The 27,836-nt window shown below is 39.0% G+C and overlaps 1 protein-coding gene across 1 annotated transcript in view; it reads right to left on the reverse strand.

Moving 5' to 3' along the window:
- Positions 1-26,379, reverse strand: part of igf1ra (insulin-like growth factor 1a receptor) — a 94,750-nt gene extending 68,371 nt beyond the window's left edge. The window contains exons 1-2 of the mRNA XM_053500271.1: positions 26,179-26,379; positions 10,522-11,082 (exon numbers count right to left, since the gene is read on the reverse strand). Of these exons, the coding sequence (XP_053356246.1) occupies positions 10,522-11,082; positions 26,179-26,329 (712 nt within the window). The 5' untranslated portion in view covers positions 26,330-26,379. The remainder of the gene's footprint in view (positions 1-10,521; positions 11,083-26,178) is intronic.
- Positions 26,380-27,836: the final 1,457 nt, after the last annotated feature.

The following is a 27,836-nucleotide window of genomic DNA, read 5'->3' on the forward strand; positions in this document are numbered from 1 at the left end:
ATAAGCTAAAACACATATTTAATCTAACACATATGTCAGAGGTGTAAGAAGCACACAATGCTGTTTTATCACATTTAAATGGACCCCTACATCGCTGTGCTCGCTGTACAAGCAGCCCATTCCTGCCCTCAGACTGATACATACACACATATACACACATCACACAAGCCAATGGAATCCAATAAACTCAATCAAGTAGAAAAAGCCTCTGTGGCCGAGCCAATCTACAGCCCCATTTACACCTCACATGAACATGTGTTTTCGGCGATTCCATCACGGCTGCTGTTAGGAGGTAAGCACTCTTCTACAGAATACAACGTTATTACGTTATTCCAATAAAACATGGCAAAGAACCCTTGATAAAAGAAAGGATGGATCTTATATTGAAACGTGTTGCAAACACAGGCTGCAGAGAAACACAAGTGTAGACTGTGTACAGTTATATCTCATAAGACTTTCTCTGTCTGCTTATCCTGACCGCTGAGCAGCAGTCTCACATACTCATTGGTGGTTTTTGTTTATTTATGCACGTGGTTTAAAGGCTTTTTTTTGGACTGAGAATGATCATTAGTTATGGAGCAAAAGCACTTACTCTGATAATTTTTTTCAAAATAGTGCCAGTTTTTCTTAAAAATGCAAATATTACTTCGGGTGAAGAGCTAATTTAGGCTGTTAGACTAAACCTCGGTAATCAAGTGTGTTTTTCAGCGCTAATCAAGTTCCATGTTGTTGGAACCTGGCAAAAACACAAAGCTTCCCTGCCTTTAAATCCAAAATTATGCCAAAAGCAAAAAAATTTCCTTTTTGCTCGCAATGTGTTTACATGACGTTGGGTTTAGTTGTGTTAGTCCAACTCACCGCGACTTTTAACTGCCAGACTACGCCTTGCATATATACATAACGTGATGTAATGTGTAACAGTGGAAGAAGCTGCCAATAATATGGAGGTGTTGTCTGCCTTTGGATAGCACCATTAACACATGTACCAATAGTAAAACACTGCTTGACCAGTGCTACCAGTCTGCCTAACTAACTTATTTTTCGGTTGTTTTGGTCTATGATATGACAAAGCTATTTTAAAAAATTAGATTGGAAAAAAGCAACAAACGTAACAAACAATAAATGAATACCACCAAAAGGCGTAAAAAACAGCTCAATTTAACCCTAAATGTACTTTAATTTGGCAAAAATACAAATATGTAAACATACATATTAAATACATAATATGTACTAGATAATTATTATGTTAAATTGATTGAACTTTTTTTTTTAACTGCTACCTGAGATTTAATGCTCATTGCACAAGTGCCAGTGATCACTAACAGGGCTCAGCTTTAAACAGGATTAGCCTCGTGTCCCTTCCGGATAGCTGCTCAACATAAATCTCTTTTCTGTTTGTCAGTGAAAAACTGATAGACCTGTCTTTCAGGTTTCTGACCCTTTTGTTTTGTGGCATTTTCTCCATATATCACGACTGACCATTGTAAAACTGATGTCACCTGCAAGAGCTCTATACTGCCAGTATTATAAAAACCGCCGAAGGCATAAGAAAAGCATTCGATTTCACGAGTTAGTAAAACATTTAGAAAATGTTGGACATTATAAAAAGAAAAAAAAAAAGGTAGCAGTACATAGTTCTCACTAGTTGGTTTGTATCATGCAAAATTATTACATTTTAGATTTTTGTCTTTAACTAAAATACATTTTCAGAAATTCAGATTCAGTGAGAATGCACACAGGAAAACATTCTAGACATGTAGTCAATTGCAGCTGTCATTTTGTTCTTTTTATTACTCGCTTTCAGGAAGAAGATATTGTTTTATCCTCTTTAAATAATCAATTTGTTTCTCGCTCCCAATGTGATATTATTTGTAGCCTAAAGAGGCTTAGGCTCAGAGCTACATTACCTTTAAAAAGATTAGCTTAAAGAGCACCTACACTATTAATGATGGGAATCTTTATAATATGGTGTGTAATTGTGCTAAATACATGCGCTAGTATTGGCTCACATATCATGCGCAGTAAAGATCTACCCAGTCATAGACGAGACAGAATTCTTTTAGCAGACCGTAAAGCTGGAAGCAGAAGTGGTTGATAAAAGATCCTTTTTACATCTTAACGCATATGTAATTACTAGTATAAACTCTGTGCCATCAACTGTACTTGGAAACAGCTTCATATTTTAATGAATCTTTTAAAAACTCCTAATGAGTTTACTGTTATGGGTTCACTAAGGCTACTGTATATGACTTTAGCACTGTTCAATATGACATCTGGATTTCCAGTAGAAGTATGTCCAATGTAATATAGGCAGCACAGTGGTGTAGTGCTTAGCACTTTGGAAACATATAGATAGATGGATAGGACCTGCTCACACCTTTCTCTGCTGTACATTTACACCCTTATCCAGAGCAACATTTTTCTCTCATTACACATCTGAGCAGTTTAGGGTTAAGGGCCTTGCTCAAGGGCCCAACAGTGGCAAGTTGATGGATGTGTGGTTTAAACCTGAGACCTTACAAACAGTAGTCCATTGCCTAAACCACATTTTTATTAATCACATACACAACCATACACAGTATGATATGCAGTGAAAAAAAAGAGGTAAATGCCAATAGAAAAGAATGTAATACAAAAATTTACAATATGTAGTGATTTTGTTACAATAAAACAGAATCAAGTAGAAGGAAGAAAAATGTAAAAGGTATGAACTGTATAAATAAACTGTATAAGGTATATGGAATGTGTGCAATGTGCAAACTGAAATGAAATGATAAGCAGCAGTGCTACTGTCCATCTTTAAAAATGCAATAGTGTATTGCATTTTGTGTAATTTATATGTACATATATACAGTATAGGAACTGCTCAAACCTTTAAAACTAGCACAGTAAATGGAGTTCAGCAGAAAAAGCCAACAGACAAAATAGAAACTGAATCACTTGAGAAAAAATAGATGCAACTTCCAAGTAAGACATGTCATCTTCCCTTCATGCTAGTCCAAACAGCTTGTGCAAATTTACGATTCATAATAAAGGTTCTGTGAAGGGTTGGTCAAATTCCTATAAATGGTTTAGTTGAAGTTGCGGATAGAGGAAAACTGTGACGACGATGGCACTGCCGCAGCCGCCATGGGACAATGATCCCTATTCGTCGTCTGTGCTTTGCAGGTAGACAACACAATAAAGGAGCTATTGTTTGACCATTGTTTATGAGAGAACCACCAGCAGATCGTAACAAGGCATATTCAAAAAGATGACAGAGGTGGAAGAAAAGTTACCGCACAAATCCATTGTATGTAGCATTTCTCACATCTCTTGAGAGACGGATATCAAACAAATGTGTCCTTCCTGATAAAATGCCATGTCAAGGTTGAATGATGCAGCACCCAAACTGATGAAGTTATGCTGATAATGACTAGGAGTGTTTGCTGTCTGAGTGTTTGCTTTAAGATTCCGGGATAGCGTAGGGTTAACACCAGACAAGATTCTTTCTTCTAGTAAAGAACTTATTTGAAAGTATCAAGCTGACTTTGGAAAAGAATAAGGAAGCATGTCCAGCTGCTTGTTATTTTTCAAATCTCTTCCCGTTTCAGATCTCTGGTGCTTTGTTCTGGTTATTGAGCCACAGCTAAAGTTAAGGCACCCAGACGACGGCACTGCATTCTGCCATCTCGGCTGCAGGGGAAGTCTGCTCGTCATCTATTCTCGGTAATTTTTTTAACGCAGATCTCCCAAAAACTCAGAGCAAACATAAAGCCACCCACACATGTCTGGTAAGATTACGCTGCTTAAGAAAAACACACAACCCCGAGCGATGGCAGGAAAACATGCAGCACTCACCCCCACCCCGCAGCCACACAAATGCACATACACACACACACATCCACCCACCCACACAAAGGAACAAAACCTGTTCCCAGCATCCTCTTATCAAAAGACTCGCCAGTGTCTGTGCCTACACATGCACACACACGCACACACATGCACACACTATCAACGCTGCTGTGCAGTTCTCCCTCATTCATGCTCTCACTACAGTAGTGACTAGCTGTAGAAGCTGTTGCATGATAAAACTCCTACACACAAACATTATTTCTAGTACAGTCTGATGCCACTGTTCATCAGTTTCCCCATCACTATACACACAAAGGCACACCAGATCCCACTTCTGAAATATTTAAACCTACAGTCATACTCCAGATGTTTAGTCAAAAGGCATAGTGACCTATTCCTCCTTTTCTCCGGTACTATTACTTAAGACCTGCTATCCGTTTGGATGCGCAGTCTTTTGGCACAAAACCTCGAGGAGGATTACAGAAGAAAACAACAGACAGACAGTCAGACAAACGGGCCAAGTTTCTCCCCAGTGGAGAAATTTGACCTTGTGGCCCTCGTGACCAGTCGCTGTGACACAACCTTGACCCAGGCAATGAGAAACGCATTGCACAAACCCTTAACGAACTGCAGACGCTGGTCACTGGCTAGTCAGGAGAAACAGACAGGAGGACTCTACAGTAAAGCATCTGTGGGTGAGGCAAACAGCTTCGTCAGTATTCAGGACTTTTCGGTATTTTTCCAAATCGTTGCAGTCTGTGTATTGTGTCCTGCTGCTGAGGAATGTGAAAAATGTCAGCTATGCAAGCCAGGGCCAAACTGTCGGTGTTAGGTGGGGAAAATCGCCTTTGGAGTAAGCCTGAGGAGTGTTGGAGTTGTGTATGTGTGTGTGTGTGTGTGTGTGTGTGTGTGTGTGTGTGTGTGTGTGTGTGTGGTGTTGTGTGAGGTCATGAGGCTTTCTGTGAGACCTTGGATCTCCTCAATGATCTACCCCTACCCAACCCTCCCCTCTCCTCCTTGCCCCTCTTTTTTCTCTCTCTCCCAGTCGGGGGTGGATTAACAACATGCTAGTCTGGAAAACAACGACCAAATGAAGCCAGTTTACAGAGCAGATGCAGTCACAAGACACCACAGATACATGTACACAAATACATAAACAGACACACACTCACACACACAATTTAAGGCCAAGCAGTCAGCCAATTGGCTTCAGGAAGGGAGAATGTGATGTGGATTCTGAGGAAAGTGATCTCACTGCCAGCAAATTGAATTTTATTGAACAAAACAAAACCAAAAAAATTATAAAAAATATTTACTCTAGGCAACATGGTGACTTTTAGGACCTTGCACCTGCAAGCCCGGGGTTCGTTTCCCGCCTCAGGTCTGTGTGTATGGAGTTTGTATGTTCTCCCTGTGCTCGGTGGGTTTCCTCCGGGTACTTTAGGTTTTTCTTACAGTCCAAAAAATGCCGATTAGGCTAATTGGCGTTCCCAAATACCCTGTAGTTCACAGCTTGTGAACATGAGTGTGTGAGCGTGTGTGTGTCTGTTCTGCGATAGACTGTGCCCAAAGGCTCCAGCCCTTATACGGACATGCAGTATAGAAATGAATTAATTAATAAATGAACGAATATTCACTCTAATTTTGAATATTTTCTGACTAAACCAAAGTTTCATTTCAAACATTTTTACAAACAAGGAGTGGATTGGCTTTTTCACAATCCATTAATCAATCAATCAATCTTTTTACATCCATGGACACTATGGACAATTCCACGCACATCTACCTTTACATCTTCACTACATGTTTATGTTTACATTCTGGACCATTGCACAAAGACATTTTAATGACCATTGCACAAAGACACTTTTTTTTCTATGCATATTTGCACACCATCTTTCTTCCAAAAATATCAAAACTTCTCAATTTCTTAAATGTTCTTGTACAGTATATTTCTATTTTTATGTACAGCATATTTCTATTTTTTTTCTATTTTTTCTAGTTCAATTTAATTTTTCTATTTAATTTTTCTATCGTATTTCTTTTATTCATATTTATTTCTTATTATAAGTTTTAATTCTAAGACTTTTTATATTTATAAGACTTTTTAAGGTCACTGGCGGTCGTATAAGCATTTCACTACATTTCATGATGTGTGCGACATGCAGTCAGGGGGTTTATGCAGTCAGTAAACCATTAGCAGCTAAAACTCAGAAACCTTATATAGAGTAGATCAGAGGTACACACTGCACTTAATTAGTGCTAAAGCTGTAGTGCATGTAGAACAATAAACGGTAACATCAGCTGAGATTGAGATTGATCAGCAGGGCCAGGCCTTCTTTTGGATTACATTTACAGTAACTATTACAGTGATGTAAAAGTGCAGAGGATCGTACCCCACTACTCAATTCACCTGCCCTGTTCCGAAAGCAATGGTATGCATGGTATTTCCAACATATATTTTACATAGACGTTGATGCTGATGTGGAAATGCCATGTGTACTTTAAAGGCAGAAAACCATGTGCTGCTTGAACGAGGCGGAAAAAAACCTACAAATGCGAGGAAAAGTGCAATATTTAAGGGTCTTACTAAAGCTCAATTTCTGTGTGAAAAGGGTATATCTCTCTTTCTCTACCAGTTATGTAAAAGCACAAAGAGACACATTCAAGTGGCTGGCAAAGACCAGTTTTGTTTTCTGGCCGGCTGTATTTGCACTTGTTTTTATCTGAGTGGGAGGGTTTCAGCACTGTCTAAGCAGGATTCTGTCAGTGTGATCTGGCAATCCTGTGTTAGATTATATGTCACTGGATGAAATGTAGAATCTCACAAGGATGGCAAGTATCATGTGTGTACCGTGGCTCTCTCTGTCACGGTCATGGTATGGTTGAATAAAGCTGTGAGAAACGTTATTGTGAGCTCTAAGTGACAGATACATGTCGCTTTTCTGAACTGATGACACCAGTAAGGTTGTGTATCCCGTGTCTGAAAATAGCTGAAGTGTCACATCAACATGTATAGGAAGAGGAGCTTTTTTCCTCCCTGTTTTGTATTCGTGCTAGTTTAAACTTTTTTAATTGGTATTAGTCCTAGTATAGTGGTAACACAGACCAGGCACTACTGGTATATTTTATATTTTATATCTATAAATAAGAAACCAGAGAAAACAAAGAGCGTTTGAAAGTCTTGCCTGTAGAGAAAAATACAAAGGAAACAGATTTATTTGTTTTAGTAGCTAACTTCTTGCAAAGCTTGTGCACGTGCGGGTGTGGTTTCCGAACTCCTTATGGCTTTTTTTTTGTTTTTGCTTTCATGGTTTTCTATAGGTTTATTTTGTTTTCCTGAGTGCAGCTAACAGAATGAGGAAACACACTTCAGAACTGAGTGCCAAGTAAAACTCTTTCAAAGACATTTACATCAAACAGTCCAGCTCCAAACAAAGAAAATCAAAAAGTGGGGACATAATCTTTATCGTGCAAGTCATGTTTTTCAATTCAAGCAGTTACTCTTTCATTGGTGCCTGAAACTATATTTAGGTGCTTACTCATACTGAGTAACTTATTATATTGTGGAAAAAATGGTCCAAATTGTCTATATTGTGTTTTGTTCAAACAAAGCACAATAGATCTAGAGTAGACATCCCACATCCCATTTCACTTATGAACACGAACATGCAAGGAAAACACAGCGAGCTGAGTGAGTGGTAGAGGACAGCGTCTCTCTGTGGCATAATTAGAGAGCAGAACTCTCGGATAGAAGCTATCTCCAGGATGACTACAAAACCACTGTGTGCCCTTGAAGAAACATCTGGACTCAAGAAAAACAAGGCAATTATGTGGACGAGGTGGGAGGAGAAAAGAGAAAGAAGTGGGAAGGATCTGCCCTTTAAAGAGCACTGGAGAGGTTGGACCGAGAGCCGCTGAGGGGCGGTACAGGCCGTAACACGGCAACATAGGTACCTCCAACACTCACCACACTCCTCCTCCTCCTCCTTCTCCTCCTCTTACTTCGGTCCGAATTCCTATCTGTGCTCCACTGTGGCTGACCCCATTAGGCCTTATCTTCTCTTTGAAACCTCAAGGTTGTCCTTTCATGTTCTTGTTTGAGTTCGCCTCCGTTTTGCTTTAGTTTAAGTACAGGGTAAATATGTCTGGGAAGTGCTGTTCAGCTCCCCTCCTTTACCCACTTTATCTTTTTCACCTGCTTTTTTATTCTTGTCAGCAGTGGTCGAGCCTGAAGCCTACATACAGAGCACACAGCCTGTGGTGCCACTTCCCAAAGCAAATTTTGTGTCTCGTTTGATGCTTTGTGGGGAAACAAAAAAGCCCACGGACAGGTGGGGGATGATGACCGGTTCCTGTAAACCAAGCGCTAAACACCCATGAATTACGCAGAACTTTCAGCAGGTTCTTTCTGTTGTGCCTACCTGCCCTTTCCTTTGTTTTTGAGTGGTGCTGAGGGATCCTTGGGTATAGATGACTCACACAGCCCCTGAAGACTCGCTATTCAGACACAACATTACCATACCAAACAGGTGTGCAGAGAAACAGGTGCTGACACGTCTAGCAGGGACTGCTGGTAACTGCCAGGATCAACACACAGGGGTGGTCAATGGAAAAAAAATATGCTACATCCTTTACTATGTTCCTAAAACATGTCCTTCAGCACCAGTTCTCCTTATATGGACCAGCTTGATACACCAATATACAGGACTCAACCAATGCTGGTAGAGTTTCCGTTTGGCAAGGAGTTTCCTCCTGCTCCTTTGCTGTGAAGTTTCGTGGGGGTGGGCCAACACACAATCATACACAGACACAAACACTAGGGCACCAGCTATCACACCTCTGTTTTTTGCTCCGCAGGGAGTCACCTGGATGCAACCTATCTGCTGCTAGCTGGCTTAGCCTAAGGTTAACTAAGTAGCAGGCTAGTATGTAGAAAAATTTATAAAGAATCAGACAACGTTCCAAAGGAAAGCAGACTGCCCCCAAAGAAAAGGAGGACAAAGCAGTGGAAGGACAAAGTTTAGTGAGAAATGGTGGTTTGGAGTTGAGATGACAGATGATGCTGAGGCTGTGCTGATGAGCTCTTCTGTGTGTTGCCAGTATGCCAAAAACAGAAACAAGTCATTTATCACTGAAAAAAAAACTATGTAGCTGGAGAGCATTCGTGACCATGAACGCAGCAAGTGCCACATTGCCTGCGTGTCTGTGTCCCAGGTTCATTCTGAACCTTTCCTCTCGACTCCCTCTCTGGCGGCATTAACTGATCAATAAAACTCGTTATGCTCTGACTTCCTCTTTCAATTTGTATACCACAGAATACCTTATTATGTCAAAACAATCTCCTGAAAAAATGTGTATGTGACAGAAAAACGCATGTCATTATTTAACAAAATATGCTTGGCTGGAGGATTTTATTAATTTTTTTGTCTACCCTTCAACTTGACCGGTGAGTCAAAAAATTAATTTCAGACCTTGGATCTAATTCACAACATGCTTCTGCATAAGGTTTGAGTTCCACTGTTTGTCCTTTTGCTTGTTTGTGGTTAAAAAAGGACAGACAGAGTTCAGCTCATCTAGCTCATCAAAGAACCTGAAAGGCACTCCTGATGGCTAAGGCTAGGAACGAGCTCTGGCCTTCTACTTTGCTGCGCTTTTCCCAGCATTCTCATGCACTTGACAGAGCACACAATGCACAAGTTTCCCAGACATTCCAAAAACAACCCTCAGCCAGATGTGAGGAGACATGCTGGCATTTATTAATGTGAACCAGTCATAAATTAAGCCACGTAGATTGAGATGCAAAGATGCAAATGATTGATAAATTCAGTTTACTGCATTTAAATGGAATTACTCTACAAGGAATTCTAACAGCAGTAAAAAACTTTGCATTAAGTGGGACAGTAAGGAATTTTGAAACGGCAGAACTTTCGTCACAAACATTTTCTAACACTGTAGAGGTCACAGTGATCTCTGTGTTCTCGAAAGAAAATAATTACTTCACCTCCCTTAGCTGTAGTCACAACTTTTACGACAGCTTGGTCATAATATCAGTGAAACATAGATAACGCTAGGCAAATATTTACTTGATAACACTCAACCGTCAGACAGACCTTCCAGCTCGGTACTTGTAATATTGTTGATATTCTTATATTATTGTAAGTATCATATAACTAATAGCGTAGTAATAACCTTTTGTAGGAACGGTCATATTAATATATCAGTAATATGACCGTTCCTAGAAAATTATACCAGCTTTGTGTGTAGTCATGTGACAAAGGCTGTGCAAGAAGCATACATGTATGCAAACAGCTATAATAAGATCAACAGGAAGTTGCAAAGTTAAAAGCCAACTAGAATGAATGAAATCCAACTTGTGCCCAGTGAAAAACACCACAACACATTCAAGCTTTATGTTTGGGGCGATAAAAATGACTACCTGCTGAGTTATGTGCCATGTGACAGATGAGCGGGGTCTAAGCTAACTTGGATTAGCACAGCGTTTCACATTACCCGAAAGCTATTCATTACTGACAGCTGATAAAGTAAAAAGTATCCACTGTATCAATGCATACTTCCCAGCAGACCTCAGCACTCCTGACCACCACCAACAAGAGCAACAACACTGCAGATACCTACAAAGCCAAAAAATATATAAGTTATTCAAACAAATCCCAGCAATCGTACCTTTCTGGCAGTGGCTAGAAGTCCAGCAGCGGTAGCTGTAATTGTCATTAAAGCTGGTCCTGATGCACTGAGGGTTTTCCTCCATAATGCCAGGGCACACGTCGCCACACTCTTTGGACAGCTTGTTTCCAGCTATGTAGTTATTAAACTCTGCATCCATAACGAGCGACCAGTCCACAGGGTCAAGATAGCACAGATCTGGGTTCTTCTCGATCCTAATGGCACCTCTTGTGATGTTCCTTAAGTTGTACAGGCCGATGTCTTTTAGGCTGGTCATCTCAAAGATAACTAGGGCGTAGTTGTAGAAGAGGTTGCGTCCTCTGATTACACTGAGGTTTGGGAAGAGCGTGCTGAGACTGTCGAGGCCGGCTACGCGGAACAGGAGAAGGTAGTCTGTGACCATGGTGAGCTTGGGGAAGCTAAGCATGCGAAACTCCTGATAAAGGTTGTGGTTTTTATCGCCTATCAGGAGGATCTGCAGGTAGCCCTCCACCACCGTGCAGTTCTCCAGCTTCTTGAACTCGCTGATGTCATTGCGGATATCAATGTGAGGACCACAGACTGTTGGAAAACAAGAGAGAATACAGTGAGATATTTGAAATTGTAAGAAATGTAGAGATGTTAACTGGTATTATTACTGTTACTTATTATCTCACATATTAAACCAGTATTCATTTACTATATATTTTTTTATTTTATTTGAAAAGCTTGGTTTTGTACAGGAAAGGAAAAACATACTGTTATGTTTAAAAATGAGTACCCCTTTTTAACATAATTAAAATCACCTGATTGTAAAAGGTCTTAGTATTGTAACATAGCATGTGGGCAATAAATCAATTTAATTCAATTCAATGTTATTTGTATAGCACTTTTAACAATTGTTATTGTCGCAAAACAGCTTTACACAAATAATAAGTATCCCTTTCCTTCCTTCCACAGGATTTAAGAAGGTAAGTTGCAGTCAGGTGCTGCTTATTTTCAGCCCTAAATTAATTGATCATCAGCCAGTGTTTAGACCTCTATAAAACCGAAAGTTTTAGCAGTGTGCTGGTCTAGAGAATTGATGTGTGGGTTAACACAATACCAAAGGGGAAAGGCCTAAGGGGTGTCTTAGAGAAGCAATTGTTGCTGAACATCAATCTGAAAAGGGTTATAAAACCATTCCCAAACAATTTGAAGTTCAATGTTTTACAGAGAAAAGTCATTCAGAAGTCGAAAGTATTCTTGACAGTTGCTGATATTCCCAGCAGTGGACGTCCCAAGGTAAGGCCGTGCAATGCTCAGGAAAATCCAAAAAAACATCTTAGAACTCATTGAGTGTGTTAAAATGTTAGTCCATGATTAGAAAAAGACTGAACAGTTGCTGTTTGTGGAGTGGTGATGATTTAAGCTTGTTTTGCAGCCACAAGACCTGGGCAGTTTGATGTCACTAAGTTGACTATGAAACCCTCCAGAGACCAGAGTATTCTAGAGGCCTAGGTAAGACCATCTGTCCAACACCTAAAGCTTAGTCGATTACATTACAAAATTAGTAATCAGTTACATTACAGAGTTATCTTCTGATAAAAGTACCTACAGTGGAACCTTTGACTACGAGCATAATTAGTTTTAGTATTCCAAAACACTGGTAACCCAAATCGAATTTTCCCATAAAAAATAAGGGAAACTCAAATTATTCATTCCACAGCCCCCAAAAAATATATAAAAAAATAATTAACACAAAACATCTCTCTGATGACACACAAATGGAATCACTGCTGTAAAGTAAATATAAAACAAATGACATGCACTTTACTTTTGAAAAGAATCGCGACAGAGCAGTGTTTCTGTGTAGAGCAGAGAGAAAGAGTGTGTGTGTCTGTGAAGGCAAAAGTAGTAGGGGTCAGACACAGACACACAGAGCAGGCTGAGTCTTGAACAGAGAGAGAAAATGGATTTTAACGTCTCTAATGAGACTTGCTTTCGCTTTACACGCGCACTGTACACACATGCATACAGACACATAGTAGAATATGTTTTACGCGCACACACGTGGTCACAGTGTTATAGTAAACACTACAGGCGTGCACGGATGTTGATTATACCAGTGAGAGATGCACATTAAGACCCAGCAGGGGAGACGATTACCCACAATTCCGCAGCTCAATTGTGATCACGTGACATCTGGCGTCAAAACAAGAAGCGCATGCGTGATACATGATACTCAGTACTCGTAAACCAAGACTTGTTCGTTTTTTAAGTCAAAATTTATTAAAAATCTTGGTTCGTCTTGCGGAACACTCGCAAACCGCGTAACTCGCAATCCGAGGTTTTATTGTAGTTAGAGCATTTGTCAATTGCAGAAAATAAAAACTCCTTTGTGATTCCTTGTGCATGTTGTTTTAGTCAAGACCTTGATAATTATTCTATCATCATCACTTAGCGCAGTGTGGATTACATAAATTGTCTGAATAACGAATTACATTTTTGAAAATATAACTAAATAATTTACTTAAATGGCTTTGTTACATCAAAAAAGTAATCCAAGTACTCTAATGCCTTACACCGAACACTGAACAGGACAATGACTGAAGTACATAAGAAGATCTACATCAGAATGGCTGAAAATCAAAAGAATCAAGATTTATTAATGTCCTAATCAAAGTCCAGACCTCAACTCATCTGGAATGCTGTGGCGGAACCTTAAAAGAGCTGGGCATAAGCGAATACGCTAAAACCTTGATGAACTGAAACAATGTTATAATGTAATGTTTTGGGGGGGTGGGACCTGGTATTGCCCACGTGAAATTTTTATCCAACTGTTACTTTTTTTTTCCATAACTGTTGAATAAAAGCAATATTGAATTAGCAATTGTGCTGTTAAACATCGGCATGCATATGAAAATCACAGCCATACCGATATTCAGTGTAACCGGACTCTTGTTCATGGGATATTGCTTAAATATATCCCACTGCACATATCCACACTTTGTTCACACCGCACACAAAGGGGCATTATAGTTTCTCTTCCTCTTTCTTATGAAGCGGTTCCAACACACAGAGTCAGCTAAGGCAAGCCCAGTGTGGCAATTCAATGTGTTGGGGAAAAAAAGAGGCATTTATGTGGAGACTCATGTTCTCTGTATAGTTTTGTGGGATACGAGATCCAAGAGTCTTTTAAAAAATATTTTTCACCCCAAATGACCCCTGTGTTTAAAAAGGCCATCAGTGTCCATGAGCCACACGAAAAGCAACCTGTATGCAAAACCAGAGTTTGGAGCCGGAGTACTCTCTCTTATGCACTCTTTCTCATGCAAAAAGCCACAAATAAAACACTTAAGTTTAATTATGGAGAATTATATCTGCTTTATATGATGACAGTGACTAGCGGTCATAAAGTTGAGACAGTGACTAGCAGTCATAAAGCAGTCCTACAGGACAATCAAGCCAGTATAAGGCCAAAAGCAAACAGGTTAATATATCGTGTAAATTCCACTTGATTGTACATTAGAAATCATAGTCAGGCATTTTAGCCAATGGAAACTATAAAATCCCAATAATAAAATGTCAGATGATTTAAATAACATGCTATCAGCTATAACTAAAGAATGAACATACACTTAAACACTCTTTAAAGAAAAAAAAAACTCAGTAACTCAATCTCACAAAATACCTAAGCAAGTGATCTTCTTAAGTTTCCTGGCAAGCCTTAGGTCACTCTGCAGCTAGCATTATGCACAGACAGCTAGCATTAGGAATCACATCCGAACAGCTTAAACACTACCTTACAACGTTTTTGTAAGGAAAAATCTCAGTGGAAAAAAATAAATAATGTACACATCTGAAAAGCGAACAAACCCTCAAGACACCCTGTCAAGAATGTGACTCTGATTTGACATTCCTCATTCACCCAGCATGTCCAAAATAGTGAGCACATTGTTTATTAGGGTCCTGTCAACCTACTAGGGGCATCCAAATTTAGAACGGAAATGACTGCTCCATGAGAAAATAGTATTTGTTTCTCCTATCACTGCACGGCCGTGCTTGGGGGCCAGGGAGTTGTATGTCCCCTTTGTTTCATCCTTGGATTTTTTTTTTTTTGTTCTCTTTTTCTCTTCCTGCTGCCAGAGAGGAGGAGGAGGAGGGCTGGATTGGCATAAACACAAAGACTAATTTGTTTGTTGGTAAAGAGAAACTCTGCTCCCCAGTTCCTGTTGGATTCATTAATAAAATCAGACTAGCATTACATGAATGAAACTGCCTGAAAGTGTAGCTGTTCATCTGCGCATGCAACTAATTAATCTAAACAATTCAGCTCCAACACATAAAATGCCAATTATTGTTTTAGAAACCCAGCTATATAGACATTTAACAAATCTCTCCATTGGCAGGACTGTTCAAGCTGCCTGGAGCCAACACAGCCATGTGCCCACCAGTTGACCTCTGCTGTGAATCCAACACTGATCCAAGGCCTGTTTCCCAGCTCCCATTCCAGTTACGGAGATCAAGCTCTTCCGTAAACACACGCCCAGTGAGTAATACAGCTAAAGGCCCGTTCTCTTAGCCCATCTCATTAGGACAGCTTTCAAACCACTTTTCCACTTTTACCCAATGATGTTTTAGGCACCAACCTGAATCTGTTTGTTGAACGTTTTAAGTCCAATAAATCATGGAGTCATGGATGAAAAAAATTAAATAGTATGTTTATTTCAACCCGCCAGACTTTCAAGACCATAATTACTGAATTTGTAGAAGTTTTTATAGTAGTTTTTAACATTAATTGGAATCGCCACTCACCTTTTGATACAAGATTATCACGATACCAAGGTGATGATTCGATTAAATTCACGATTCTGTAAGTATCCCAATGTTGTGAATGTCACAGTTACATTTTTCCTCAATTTTGCTACAATTTTAAACCTCGTAAAAAAGTTAATGGATTAATTAAATGTAAATAAGTCGATTCTGGTCAAAGGATATCGCCTGGTGCTGCTTTATTATAAATGTAAATATTTTAAATCAGTAAAATCAGGGGTAGTGATACATGAATCAGCACACAAAAGAATTGCGATATATAATTTAATACATTTTTCTCTCTCCTATAACAACTGAACCCAAATTTATGTTAATCTGAAGATTTGCTGATTAATTTGCTTGAACTTATTTAAGATTAGAGGAACTAGATGTCTCCCCAGCATTTATAACTCACCAGTAAACACATCATGATATAAAAGTGATATAAATCATAATTTTTCTGAAACAGCAAATTTGATATCTAAACATTTCTACTGTCAGTACATTTCTACATCAAACTGTTCCCAGGCCCAGGAGCTCAGGAAGACAAAAATGCATCCAAAAAATTATAAATAATAATTTCAGAGATATAGAAAATAACTGTTAAAAAAATTATGTTGTTGGTCTTTCGGCTGCTCCCAGCAAGGGGTCGCCACAGCGGAATACCCAGTTCGCACTACAACCTGGCACAGGTTTTACGCCGGATGCCATTCCTGACGCAACCCTCCCATTTTATCCGGGCATGGGACCGGCACTGCATCCAGTGGCTGGGGTTTGGGCACTGGCTGGGAATCGAACCCAGGCCTTCCGCCCACACGTACCTACATTTCTCTCCATGTTTCTTAAAGTTCTCTTGGAGGCCACTTAGAAAAACCCCAAAATCCTCCTGTTGTTCTCTAATATTGGCCAGAATGCTCAGATATTCAGACCAAACCCCACAGTCTCAGAACAAATCTTTTACATCTACTCTTCAAAGCTTAATAAAATTGGACTAAGTCAATATAAGCATATTAGACTAAGTTAGAATAAGCGTATTAACTTATTCAAAGTAAAAAAATTTCAATGGTTTAACACTTTCAGAGTCTACTTGACTCCAACATCATCTAATAGTACGCGTCGTTGACAGGAAAAGAGTTTTGAGAAAGAATTAATAATGTTGCAGTTTCCAACTTGAAGATTATAGTCTTAATCACTCACTCACTCTTTACTTTATCCCATATACAAGGTCGCATTGCTTAAGGCCCATCCCAGGAGACTTAGGGCACTTAGGGCCAATCCATTGCAGGGCACACACATACACACATGCACATGCTCATTCACACACTACTGGCAATTTGGGAACTCCAAGTCTTTGGATTGAGAGAGGAAACTGGAGTACGCAGAGGAAATTCACCAATCACGGGAAGAACATGCGACAAGGAGAAAGGGCTTACCACTAAGCTGCCTTAGATATAGTCATCTTCATGTGTATTGTCTTTTCCTGACAATTCCCGCCATCTGTGTTACGACTGGTTGAAATAATTCAGTTTAAATGTGAGCCACTCAGTGTCCCTTCTTTTGCCAAAGATCAGGAACTCAGCTGTTAGGAGCCAGTAGATAGAAGTCTGAAGCGAAGACTAGTGGGAGAGTTGCTCCCACTGAGGTTACCCATCCGGAATTGAAGCAAAAATTCCCTCTTGGAAACTCGTCAGGTCACCAAATGGTACCTCCAAGTGGTGCAAACGTGCACAAAAAGAAAGTATTTAAACAGCTAATACTTCCCTACTGATTTGATTATCAAAGGTTTAAACTTCCTATCTGATCTTATCTCACAGAAGAGCACAGGATGCTGAAAATATTCATGCTGGCTAAGATAGAAAGATGTCAGAACACAGAGACCACACAGTGGAGACCACACCTTAAGCAGGTGGTTTAATGTTATAGTTGACCGGTGTATGCACGTGGGTGACTGGGTACAATAATTTTAAAGCTTTGAATGTTTTGGCAGGCATTTTTAATAAAAACACATATTCTGAACTTGAGAGATATGAAACACCTCCTAAATTTGCTGAATCTGACACCACTGAAAACCAGTGATAAGGTCAAAGCAGGGGAATCAATCATTTTTATTTGGTGTACTAAGAGATACATGAGATAAGAAGCACAGCATTCGATGGTAAGTCCACACCCTCGGACACTATTTCTATGTTCTCATTAGCAATACGAAGCAGTGGGGAATCTAATCACGGCATCGAAAGGCTGCGAGTAGCATTGTCCATTATATCAGGCATCTAGAATCCACAGAGTTTGGAAAGAGCAAACAGAGACCTGGGCCTCTCTTCCTCTCAGCACGCTATTCACACCGCTGAGCAAACAGACATATCAGGAATCCAGCATCCACTGTTTGCGTTTGATAACCTGACCTGGCCTTCCACAGGAATCTCTGAAGCAGGGGAGGCTACAAGGGTCTCCTCCCTGTGTTTAGGCCGTAGTGCACCTGAGCAAGCATGGCTTTTAGGAAATGGTTCACAATATTTCTCAGGTGCTCAGGAGGAATATCGTCCGTAATTTCAGCACATATTGGCCGTTTCACTTCAACACAAATATTGCCTGCATGTCTGATTATTTTTTCAACATCCAAAGAATGTTGCTTGTTTAGTAGCAATTACTAGCAATTAGGCTTGCACTCCAATAGTGGGGTGCTTTCACATATTCGTGCTTAACTCTATTTACATCAAAATTAGATATATTTTCCCATTTGGTATGCTTCATTTAGGCAGGTGAGAATCGCACTCTGGTGCACACCAACATCCGAGAAAGGTGGTCTCAGTTTGGTTCCAAGTGGACTCCAGCATGGTTTAACTACATTAAGAAAAAATGTTAAACTCAAAATCAACCCAACTGTAAGGAGTGAACTAAACAATGCTGTGCATTTTGGGGCACAGGCAGCATTTTAGTGTACATACAAGTTCCTATAAAACTAATGAGGCGCAAACTTAGCCAAAGGACGCACATTCCGAGTATTTATACCGTTAAAAAAACATTGTAGAGCTTGATATACAAATTGGTATAAAGTACTAAGTTAAATATGCAAGAGATGGTTTGTTTGGCACTTGATGTATTCTAGGTGCTCGGGTGATTTGTACACATATCTGTTAAAGGTTTATTTACCTTTTTTCCATCGCTGTATTTACGACCAATGAATAAATTAGTTGTATGAATATGTTTACTTAATTGCTCCTTAGCCAATGTTTTTTTTTCCTTCCTATTTGCTTCATTTAATTGTGTGCACAGTGTGACACCAAACCAACCCAAACAGCAAATAAATGTTATTCCGATGCCAACTTGGCAAATGGTCCAAAATGTGTAAAAGTGTCCTAAGGGATGTTAAGCTTTTTAACTAAGCGGATGAAGCCCAAATAAATATGACTTCAAGATATCGCAATATGCAAACTTAAAATTCTTAACATTTTAAAAATAAAGCCTTATCAATTAAGTAAAATTAAGAGCATTAAGAAAGCTTCGCTATTAATCCACCATTAATAATTGTAAAATGTAGGAACTGTATAAGACAACTTATTAAACTGATCAACATCTCAATATCGCAAAAAACTAATAGCATTTTTAAGCAGGTAACTGTTTTTTGCCTCCTTCTGTCTATCAACTTTAAGAGAGCTTTGTGCATTTTATTTAAGTTCTACGAGCCTCTGTATGTCTATGAATTAAAGCAACCCCCCCCCAAAAAACAAAACAAAAACAGGAGCGTTTATTATCCGTTTGATTTAATTACTGCAAATGTATTGAACTGGACTGCTCCCAAGGGATGATAGGATTGAGCAAACACCACTCTCACGTGGAGAGGCACAAAAGCTAGGCTTTGGCTTCTACCCAAAAGAGCTTGCACCTGCCACCTCAACTGTGCTTAATCCCCCCACATGCTGGAAGTCATCTGACCACTGGTCTTGTGCTACACCTCCCTTCAGTGGCCCTCACATCAAAAGCATGAGCTCATGTGTCAGAGTCCGGCTACAAACAACACCCCTTCCACCTTTTCCTTATCCACTGCTGTATTTGCATTTACTCTATCGCCAGCAGAGAGACAAGACATCACACAAACGTGTCACTCAAGCTTTACGCTCTACACGCACTACAGAAATATGTCTACTGATAACATGCAACACTTTATCAAATGTAATCAGAACCGTCTCTTTACAGATGACTGCACTGCTTATTCACTTATGGATTTTCTGTGCCAAAAAAAATAAATAAATCTGAGTTTTTTTGTTTCAGTGATCTTTCCATACTGTTTATTGAAATTTTCCACAATCTATTTTAAATATTTTTTGGTTTAATTTACAATCTGTCATTCTTTTTTTTTTTTTTTTTTTTAATTCTGCTTATTTCAAATGCAATGGGCTAAAAATTGAAAGTTTAAATGCAAATTAAAATAAAAACTAAACAAACAATAGAGTTAAACACCAGACCAAAAATGGAATAAATTGCAGACTGAAATGTAAAAAGCAGAATAATACTGTTAATAAAATAATAATAATAATAATAATACATTATTTCTGTGAAGCATTAATGCAATTAGATTGGCTCATTAACATTCTGGTGCATAGCTTCAAAAGTGAACCAACACAACACATCTTATCAATAATATATAATTAATATCTATAATAATATATATTAATATATAATGAAATAATATAATATGTAGAACCATCGTAAGCCAGCCTGACTGATTTGCACACAACAGAAGTACACAAACATAGCTTTCTGAAAGTCGTACGCCAAATTTCCTTAACAATAATGCAGTTATGGAATATACACTTAGAAGACAAATTAAAGGAAAACTGTCTATTATTTCGTCTATTTTGCTGATGTGGTTTGGGTACATTTGTTCCCATAGGAATGGTCAATGCAAATCAATACATATTTATTCTGATTGATGATAAAGTGTGACTATATAAAGCAACAAAATAATGCAAAGTCCCATGAATTTTTTTAATCCTTGCCAAGCCACACTGAAACACAGGGGCTTGTGGGCACCTAACACTTTATTAACACACTTTATATTTGATTTGCTTCAATTGTTTCGTGTCTGTGTGCTGTATAACTGAATACCAGTGCATGCAGACACATACCACATACATGTAAAGTCACAGGTTACTCATATAATTATTTGTTAGTGATGTCAAATGAAGAGTTTGTTGCAGGAAAATCTAAGTTTGCTTAATTGTCAAAATAACGTGACACAATAACATGGAAAATTAGTAATAATAAGGTACATCTCAGCCAGTCTATAAATCACTATTAAGGATTCAATGTAACTAGTCATATGTGCTCAATTCTGTTTACCTGAATACCTGGGGCAACTAGCAAAATAAATTAAATAACTTTTCTTTTTTTTACTATCCTGTGTCTTCTAATTAATAGATATAGATTTATTTTTCTAAAATAATACACAAAAGAGCCATCATCAAACAGGAATTATTTTTAAAGGATTTACTATCTAAAAGACTTCTACTTAAGATTCAGCCACAGAAAAGAGTTTGTGATATGTCCCTGTTAGATATGATTACTTCCTTACAGTCAAGATCACTTCACATTCAAAAACACATTCTCTCTCCTTTTTTATATTTAACAGAAATCTGATATGTAGTTTTAAAAAATGTTGAAATGTTACAGTTTTCCACTAACACCTTTATACAGACCCTTTTTCCTACATCACACTTTGATTAGGCAAAACCTTCTTCATTATGTCTCTGGATGTAGGATGAAATCAAACACATTTGAATGTCAAGTTTGCTTTAACATTGTTAATATTTTTAAACAGAATTGTAGCGCTGGTATTACTGATTATTGTATCTATAATCATTTTTCATGACTTGAATATGAGATGTGCTAAACAGTTAACAACTTCTATAGACACCCGTGAGTCAGCCTGTAAAAAAAACGAAGCCTGTCGTCACAGTCCGTCACGCTGCTCTATGGAAAACAATGCCACACGTGAGGAGTGGTTCATTTCGACTCATTAAGCTAAAAAACTCTCCTTTCATTTGATGGTGTAAGCATAGTGCACAGATTACTCACAAGTAGATAACATGATGTCCATTTTTTTAATTAAAGCTCATCTATTTGCTGCTGCAAAGCACTTTGATGGCACAAACCAGCACAGTGACACAGATTCTGTGACTCACATGCTGCCCTGGTGTGCAAAGCAAGTGTGTCCCCCATGTCCCACCCTCACTGCTACCCCCTCAGCAGAGGCAGAACGAAGGGGAGAGAGAGAAAGAGCGCGTCTGACAGTCTGGCCGTTGCAGAGTGTGTGAGTCATAAGAGCAGAGGCCCACACTGTCTCAGTCACGAGCAGCAAAAACAGAACTAGAGCCCAGAACTGCAGAGCTCAAGGTAGACAAAAGGTCTGGAGAAGAGAAGAAAAACAGTCCGCTTTCAGAATGTGTCACTTTGGTGACAGACACTTGTGCCCGTGTTTTCAGCCACAGTGGCTACAGTTGAAAACATAGCACAATGACGGCCTGTATGGCTTTTCAGAACCCAGTGATTAGACCATCTGAAATAAAATGTCCAGTAGAAGAGAATAAAAGTTTTCAATCTCGCCTCTCTTCCAGAGCGAATTCAAAATTTTAGCTAAACAGTGTGGCAAACTAATGAGTAATCCTGAAGCACAGCAGAGAATTCTTCTTTAAATGCCGTGTGTGTGTCAGAGTCTGACGGCAGCACGGGTGCCGACTCACAAGTTCAGCAGCCCGGCAGGCCAGAGACCGCCTGCGTGAACGGCGAAGACCGGCGAAACAGTCCACAAACTCCCCACTCTTCTGATCAACAAAACCCCGTCTGTTTCCCCTGGCCATGTATTTTTACATGTTCTATTTTCAAATCCCTGAGTTTCTCCTCTCCCTCTCAGTTGATGAACCATGGAGTCTTGTTTGCCATACAGTTGGGGGAAAAAGGCATGGAAAGTTTGCTGCGGGTAAACTTGAAAGGGGGCTAAATTACTTTTTATTAGTCTGACCAGATTATTAAAATGAACAGTATGAAAACAGTTTATGAGACCAATGAGGACTTTCTAATGGAGCATGGCCATTAATTTAGCCTTGAGTATTTCAAGGCTGATTTTACTCGACACTGGTGTGAATGTTCGGAGGAAAGAAGACTACATTTGCACAGCAGAAGACCCTGTGATTAACCTTGGCAGTCTTTTAAGAAAACAACCTTGCTGTGACTGAAAATACACTTATTTCATATAATACACACACACACACACACACATTACTGTGCAAAAGTCTTAGGCATATGCAAATAACTGCTGTAGAGCAAGGATGTCTAAAAAAAAAAAGTTCCTACGTAAATATATATACACTACAAAACGCAGTAAATAGTGATTAATGAAACAAAGTCAATAATTGGTGTTTGTAATGACTTTTTGGTTAAAATACAGCCACAGGTACAATCCTGCAGAACTAGCCCCAGTCCCTCTTGAGGACTTCGTCACATCGTCCTCTTTTTTCATGCATGCAAAACCTAGCAGCTTTCTTTCTTTTTATCTTAACATTGGTCTTTTACATAATATGCTGCTTTCTTTCCTGGCCTATAGATTATACACAAAAACACAGGATGCCTAATCCTGTACTGGGGAGATCCCACTATGGACCTATTTTTGCCTTCAGAACTGCCTTAATTCTTAGTGGCTTACATTCAACTAGGTGCTGGAAACATTTATTAGAGATTTTAGTTCTATAATGACATGATAACAAATCTACTATTGTTCAATTTTGAGCCCATGCAAACTGTAGTCCCGGTTTACACCAAGGCAGCTCTGGCCCCTCGGGTGAAGGCTCCACAAGACCTCTGGTGGTGCTCTGTGGTTTCAGGCTATGGTATGTTGGCGGGGGATCCTTTGGGTGCTGTGGGTTGTAGGGTGTGCCCTCCATGGATCGCCTTGTTTGTTCAGCTCATTCTAAGGATGCTCAGTTTGATTGAGATCTGGGGAATTGGAAGGCCAGATCAACAACCTTGAACTCTTTGCCTGCTAGGCTTCATAACATGAGAGGCTAAGGGGCACTGAGTGTTCTTATACCGTTTTATAGTGGCCAGCATTGACTTTTTTTTTTTTTAGCAATTTGTGTTACATTAGCTCTTCTTTGAGATCGGAATAGACCTTTGGTCCATCATGGGTGTCCATGAGCCTGTTCCCATTTTACTGATGTGAAATTAATAATGTTCTTAAATTCACTTAAATTCATTATTAATTTGTAACAAAATATAGTTGTGTAGTTGGAAAAACTTGGCCAAAAATCCAATAGTAGTTCACCCGCACTCATAAGGTTTGAAATCAAAGCCATCCTATCACTCACTCACTCACAACCACCTAACTGCTTTACCTTGGTTAAGTGGATGTGCTCTGATAAATTGCCTATACATGTGAGGGAGTGTGTGAATGTGTACAAATTGTTCCTTGCAGTGGATGTTTCCCACTCAGTTTCTGATAAATGATATGTGCCATATTATTTTAATTTGCAACTTCATGGAAATAACAAGAATATTCAAGACAAATGGAATATCCTAACAAACTATAATCTTTCAGTTACTTAATGAAGTTTATAACTGCAAAATTCTCTCATCACCAGTCAAGCTTGTCCTTCTGCTTGTAGTCTATTAGATCATACCAAATACATAAAACGATTAAAGCCAGGTTGTGCAGAAATTGTTTGGTGCTCATTGAACATGATGAAGACAAACTTGAAGCAAATAATTCAACATGTATTAATGATTAATAGTAACCCAATCAAGTTAATAAATAATGAAATGCATTTTATAATTTAAAAATGAATTTTATGTACATTCAAATATAGTGCACCCTAGTATCTGGCATAAACTTTAAAATGTCAGAAGCTACATTTACATAAACAATATTTAAGCAAGCCTATTGAAATCATTTTGATTAGAGATTCCAGCTTAACCGTTTACATTGACACTGATCCAATTAGATGTACGCTTACATTCTCACAGAATTTCATCAGAATCTTTTTTTTTTGACAAGCGCAATGTGGTTCTCCCTGCTGTGATCTGCCGAAAATATAACAGCAGAAGACGATGTTTCTTCTCCAACTTTAAAGGTTATGTTAAGATTCTTATTCATTTTTCTGATAAATCCCACCTCTGTGTTATAATTGGTTACATAAATTCATTCTTATCTATGATTGGTTACTTTTTATTGGTTGGTTAGTACAATGCTTTACTACATGTGCACCAGCATCTTAAGTCTATAAATCTCACAAATTTAACAATCCGCATAAATTCTTTGGCAATTCAACCAGGTTGGACTAACGTAGGATTAAGTGAGTTTCTGGCAGGTTTGCTTGCTAAATCGTAATTATCCATTTATCATTATTTCACATTTAGTAACCGCCTTATCCAGGTTAGAAGTCGCAGTGGATCTGGAGCTCATCTTAGGAAGACAGGGTGTGCGGCTAGAATACACCCTAGGTCAGTTCATCACAAAGTTCTATACATGCACGTTTACACTCTCTCATACCTAGGGACATTTTTGAGAAGTCAATCCTCTTAGGTGATATGTTTTTGAAAGTACACAGAAACTTCACACAAACAGTTACCCAAGAAACTCGGGATTGAAGCATTGCTATTATCTTGCCAAAACTATGTGAATTAGAAATTATGGCATACAATTGTGCCATATGTAAATATCAAGTGAGAATTTATACCAACTGTAATTTCAGCAGCAAGTATGTTCAGCATGCTCCATTTCTTTTTCCTTCTAACAATCTGACAGTGAAGATAGTAGGAAAAAAAACATTATGCTGAAGAGTAAGAGAAGAGTATTCAAACATTTTTAGGTGTGTCAAAAGCACAATAATATGGCCTGAAATGGCAAAAAGCATACGTTGCCACATACAACAAATGTTTTTGTGATAGAGCAATCCAGCCTACTTAACCTGATGAAGTGAAGCATAACCCACTTAAAACTGCCTTTGCAATGCAAAACTTCCTTTCGACAAAACCTCACTACAGGATGTTTAGTTTCTCCCATAAACGCTCCACACTAAAACAAAAACTCTATGTATTTACATGTTCTGTTGAAGAGGATCTACAGATCACAAAAAAAAAGAAATCAGTTTTCCTTTAATTATCCTTGTACAAGGTGTAGCCAATCACACACTGAAGCACTGGTGTAACCAACAGCTGTTCGTGTTTTCGTACATGCAGCAGAATGCGAAATGTCTCCACGGGCTTTGTAGTTCTCCTTCACTTTCTGTATAGTTCGCTTCAGTGGTTATCAGCTGCTGTTTAAAGATGCACTTTTTACCTGATCGTTTGCTCATGACCAAGATCATGCGTGTTGACGGGATAGAATCCTTAAAGCTCTACAGGACAGTGCGTTTCAATCACGGGAGATAAAAGCTCTATTCTACATCAGGCAGGGCGAGAGTGAATACATTGTTACAGGTGTGAAGTGTCTGGAAGAGCCTGGTATAAGCAGTTTGTGATAGACTGGTTAGTGCAACAGTAATGACAATAAAGTTGAATTTAATCTAATTTCCTAAACCACTACAGTTCTGCTCCTGAGATTTTATTCAAGGCTGCAAAACAGGGCTAGTGGTTTTAGGTGTAGGATGCATTGAAACAAAAACACCACCAATCTATCTGCGTACTACAGAGGAAGTGAAGTGGCTAAAATGGGATGCACCATCAGCAGTCACCTCACGGCTAGCGAGGAATACCTGCACCCTGTATCCCCCCTTACAGCAAACCAAACACACACTCAGCATAACGGGTGCACCATTTAAAAGGAGCACGTTTTGACGAGATTTATGAAATAAGAAAACAGTAACAGTTAGAAATGGTGTGAAGCAGACTTACTCTCTCCAATCTGTCCGCGGGCGGACTGGCGCATCGTGCACACACACAGCACCAGACCCCAGAGGAAGGTCGAAATATTCCTCGCTATTCCTGATCTCATTCCTGTCGCATTCAACGTGTTTCTAACAAACAGAAAGGCCTTGTTCCACATCTAGATAAATATTACACGCCGGTTATTAATCGAAAGCAGATCCGAATCGGCTTTTTGATTCTTCTTCTTCTTATTATTAATCTTATTATTGTTAGGATTATTCACTGATGATGCGAGAAACAAATCCGCGCTTTCCGTTGCGATGGACAGACTTGGAAATAATATCGTCCTCCTGAGAAAACATTCAGATCAATGAAGACGTGCTACTCCCGCCAGGCACTGGGACATGTGAGCCGTGCATTTCACACCAACGACAATCCACATCTTCAGCCTCCATTTCTCGATGAAGACAGAAAAAATATTGAAAAAAATAGATATACACATATAACAGAAGCAGCGCTAGCTAACTTCCCAAGACGAAAATCGCTCTAACATAACACTATACCGTCTTACTGGAAAAGAAAGGCGTTTTTTAAGTCCCTCTCCGCCTAATTGCAGTGAATTCCGGGGACGTGTGAGGAAACAGCGAGCCCAGGGTTCAGCCGAGGATGACTTGGAGAGGCTATGAATGAAAAGCGGAGCCCTGCGTTCAATGAGCTTCCCAATAGGGCCACATCCAAAATATCCGCCAGGACAAAAATGGTTTCGACCAACTGCAACTCCTCGCCTTCCTTCTCCCTCCCTCTCTCCGTCTGCGCTCAATCTCACGACCTGTTTTTTTCTCTCCTGCAGTCGAAATAATCCCTTTTAACACAGCGCTCGCTCGGGTTTGTATATGATTTTTCACGTCGACTAAAATAATAGATTTTTTTTACTGTTATTATTATTTTTTTTTTTACAGTTTGGCGTTGAAGGTCCCTGCACCGAGCTGCACTGCAGCGGCCCAGACTCCTGTGATCTCTCTGTCTCTCTCTCTCTCTCCTGCTCCGAGGATCACTGCTGTAAACAACACTCTTACACTCTCTCTCTCTCTCTCTCTCTCACACACACACACACACACACACACACGTAAGCGAGCGGGAAAAAACGGAGTGGAGTAGGCATGGCCAGCGTGGGAATCCTCCATCAGCACATTTCTGGAGACACACCGCTGATCTCCATCAACACACCATCTCTAATCTGTAAAAAAAAAAAAAAAAAAATATATATATATATATATATATATATATATATATATATATATATACATTTACATTTAGGCATTTGGCAGACGCTCTTATCCAGAGCGACTTACAAAAAGTGCTTTAATGTTTACAACATTGGATACATACTTACACTGGGTTAACTAAGTTAATAACTAAGTACCATTAGTCCAACTCAACTGAGTTTTTTTTTTTTGTTTTTTTGTTTTTTTTTGTGGGGGAGGGGGGTTAGTCCAAGTACTGGAGAATATATATATATATATATATATATATATATATATATATATATATATAGATAGATAGATAGATAGATAGATAGGCCTATATAAAGTGTCTGGATAATAAACTATCCACTATCTGTATCTATCCATTATTATTATTATTACTAATATTATTTTAATGTTTAATGCACGTTTCATTCCATC

This window comes from Clarias gariepinus, chromosome 7 (genome assembly GCF_024256425.1).
Source record: "Clarias gariepinus isolate MV-2021 ecotype Netherlands chromosome 7, CGAR_prim_01v2, whole genome shotgun sequence".
NCBI classification, from domain to species: Eukaryota; Metazoa; Chordata; class Actinopteri; order Siluriformes; family Clariidae; genus Clarias; species Clarias gariepinus.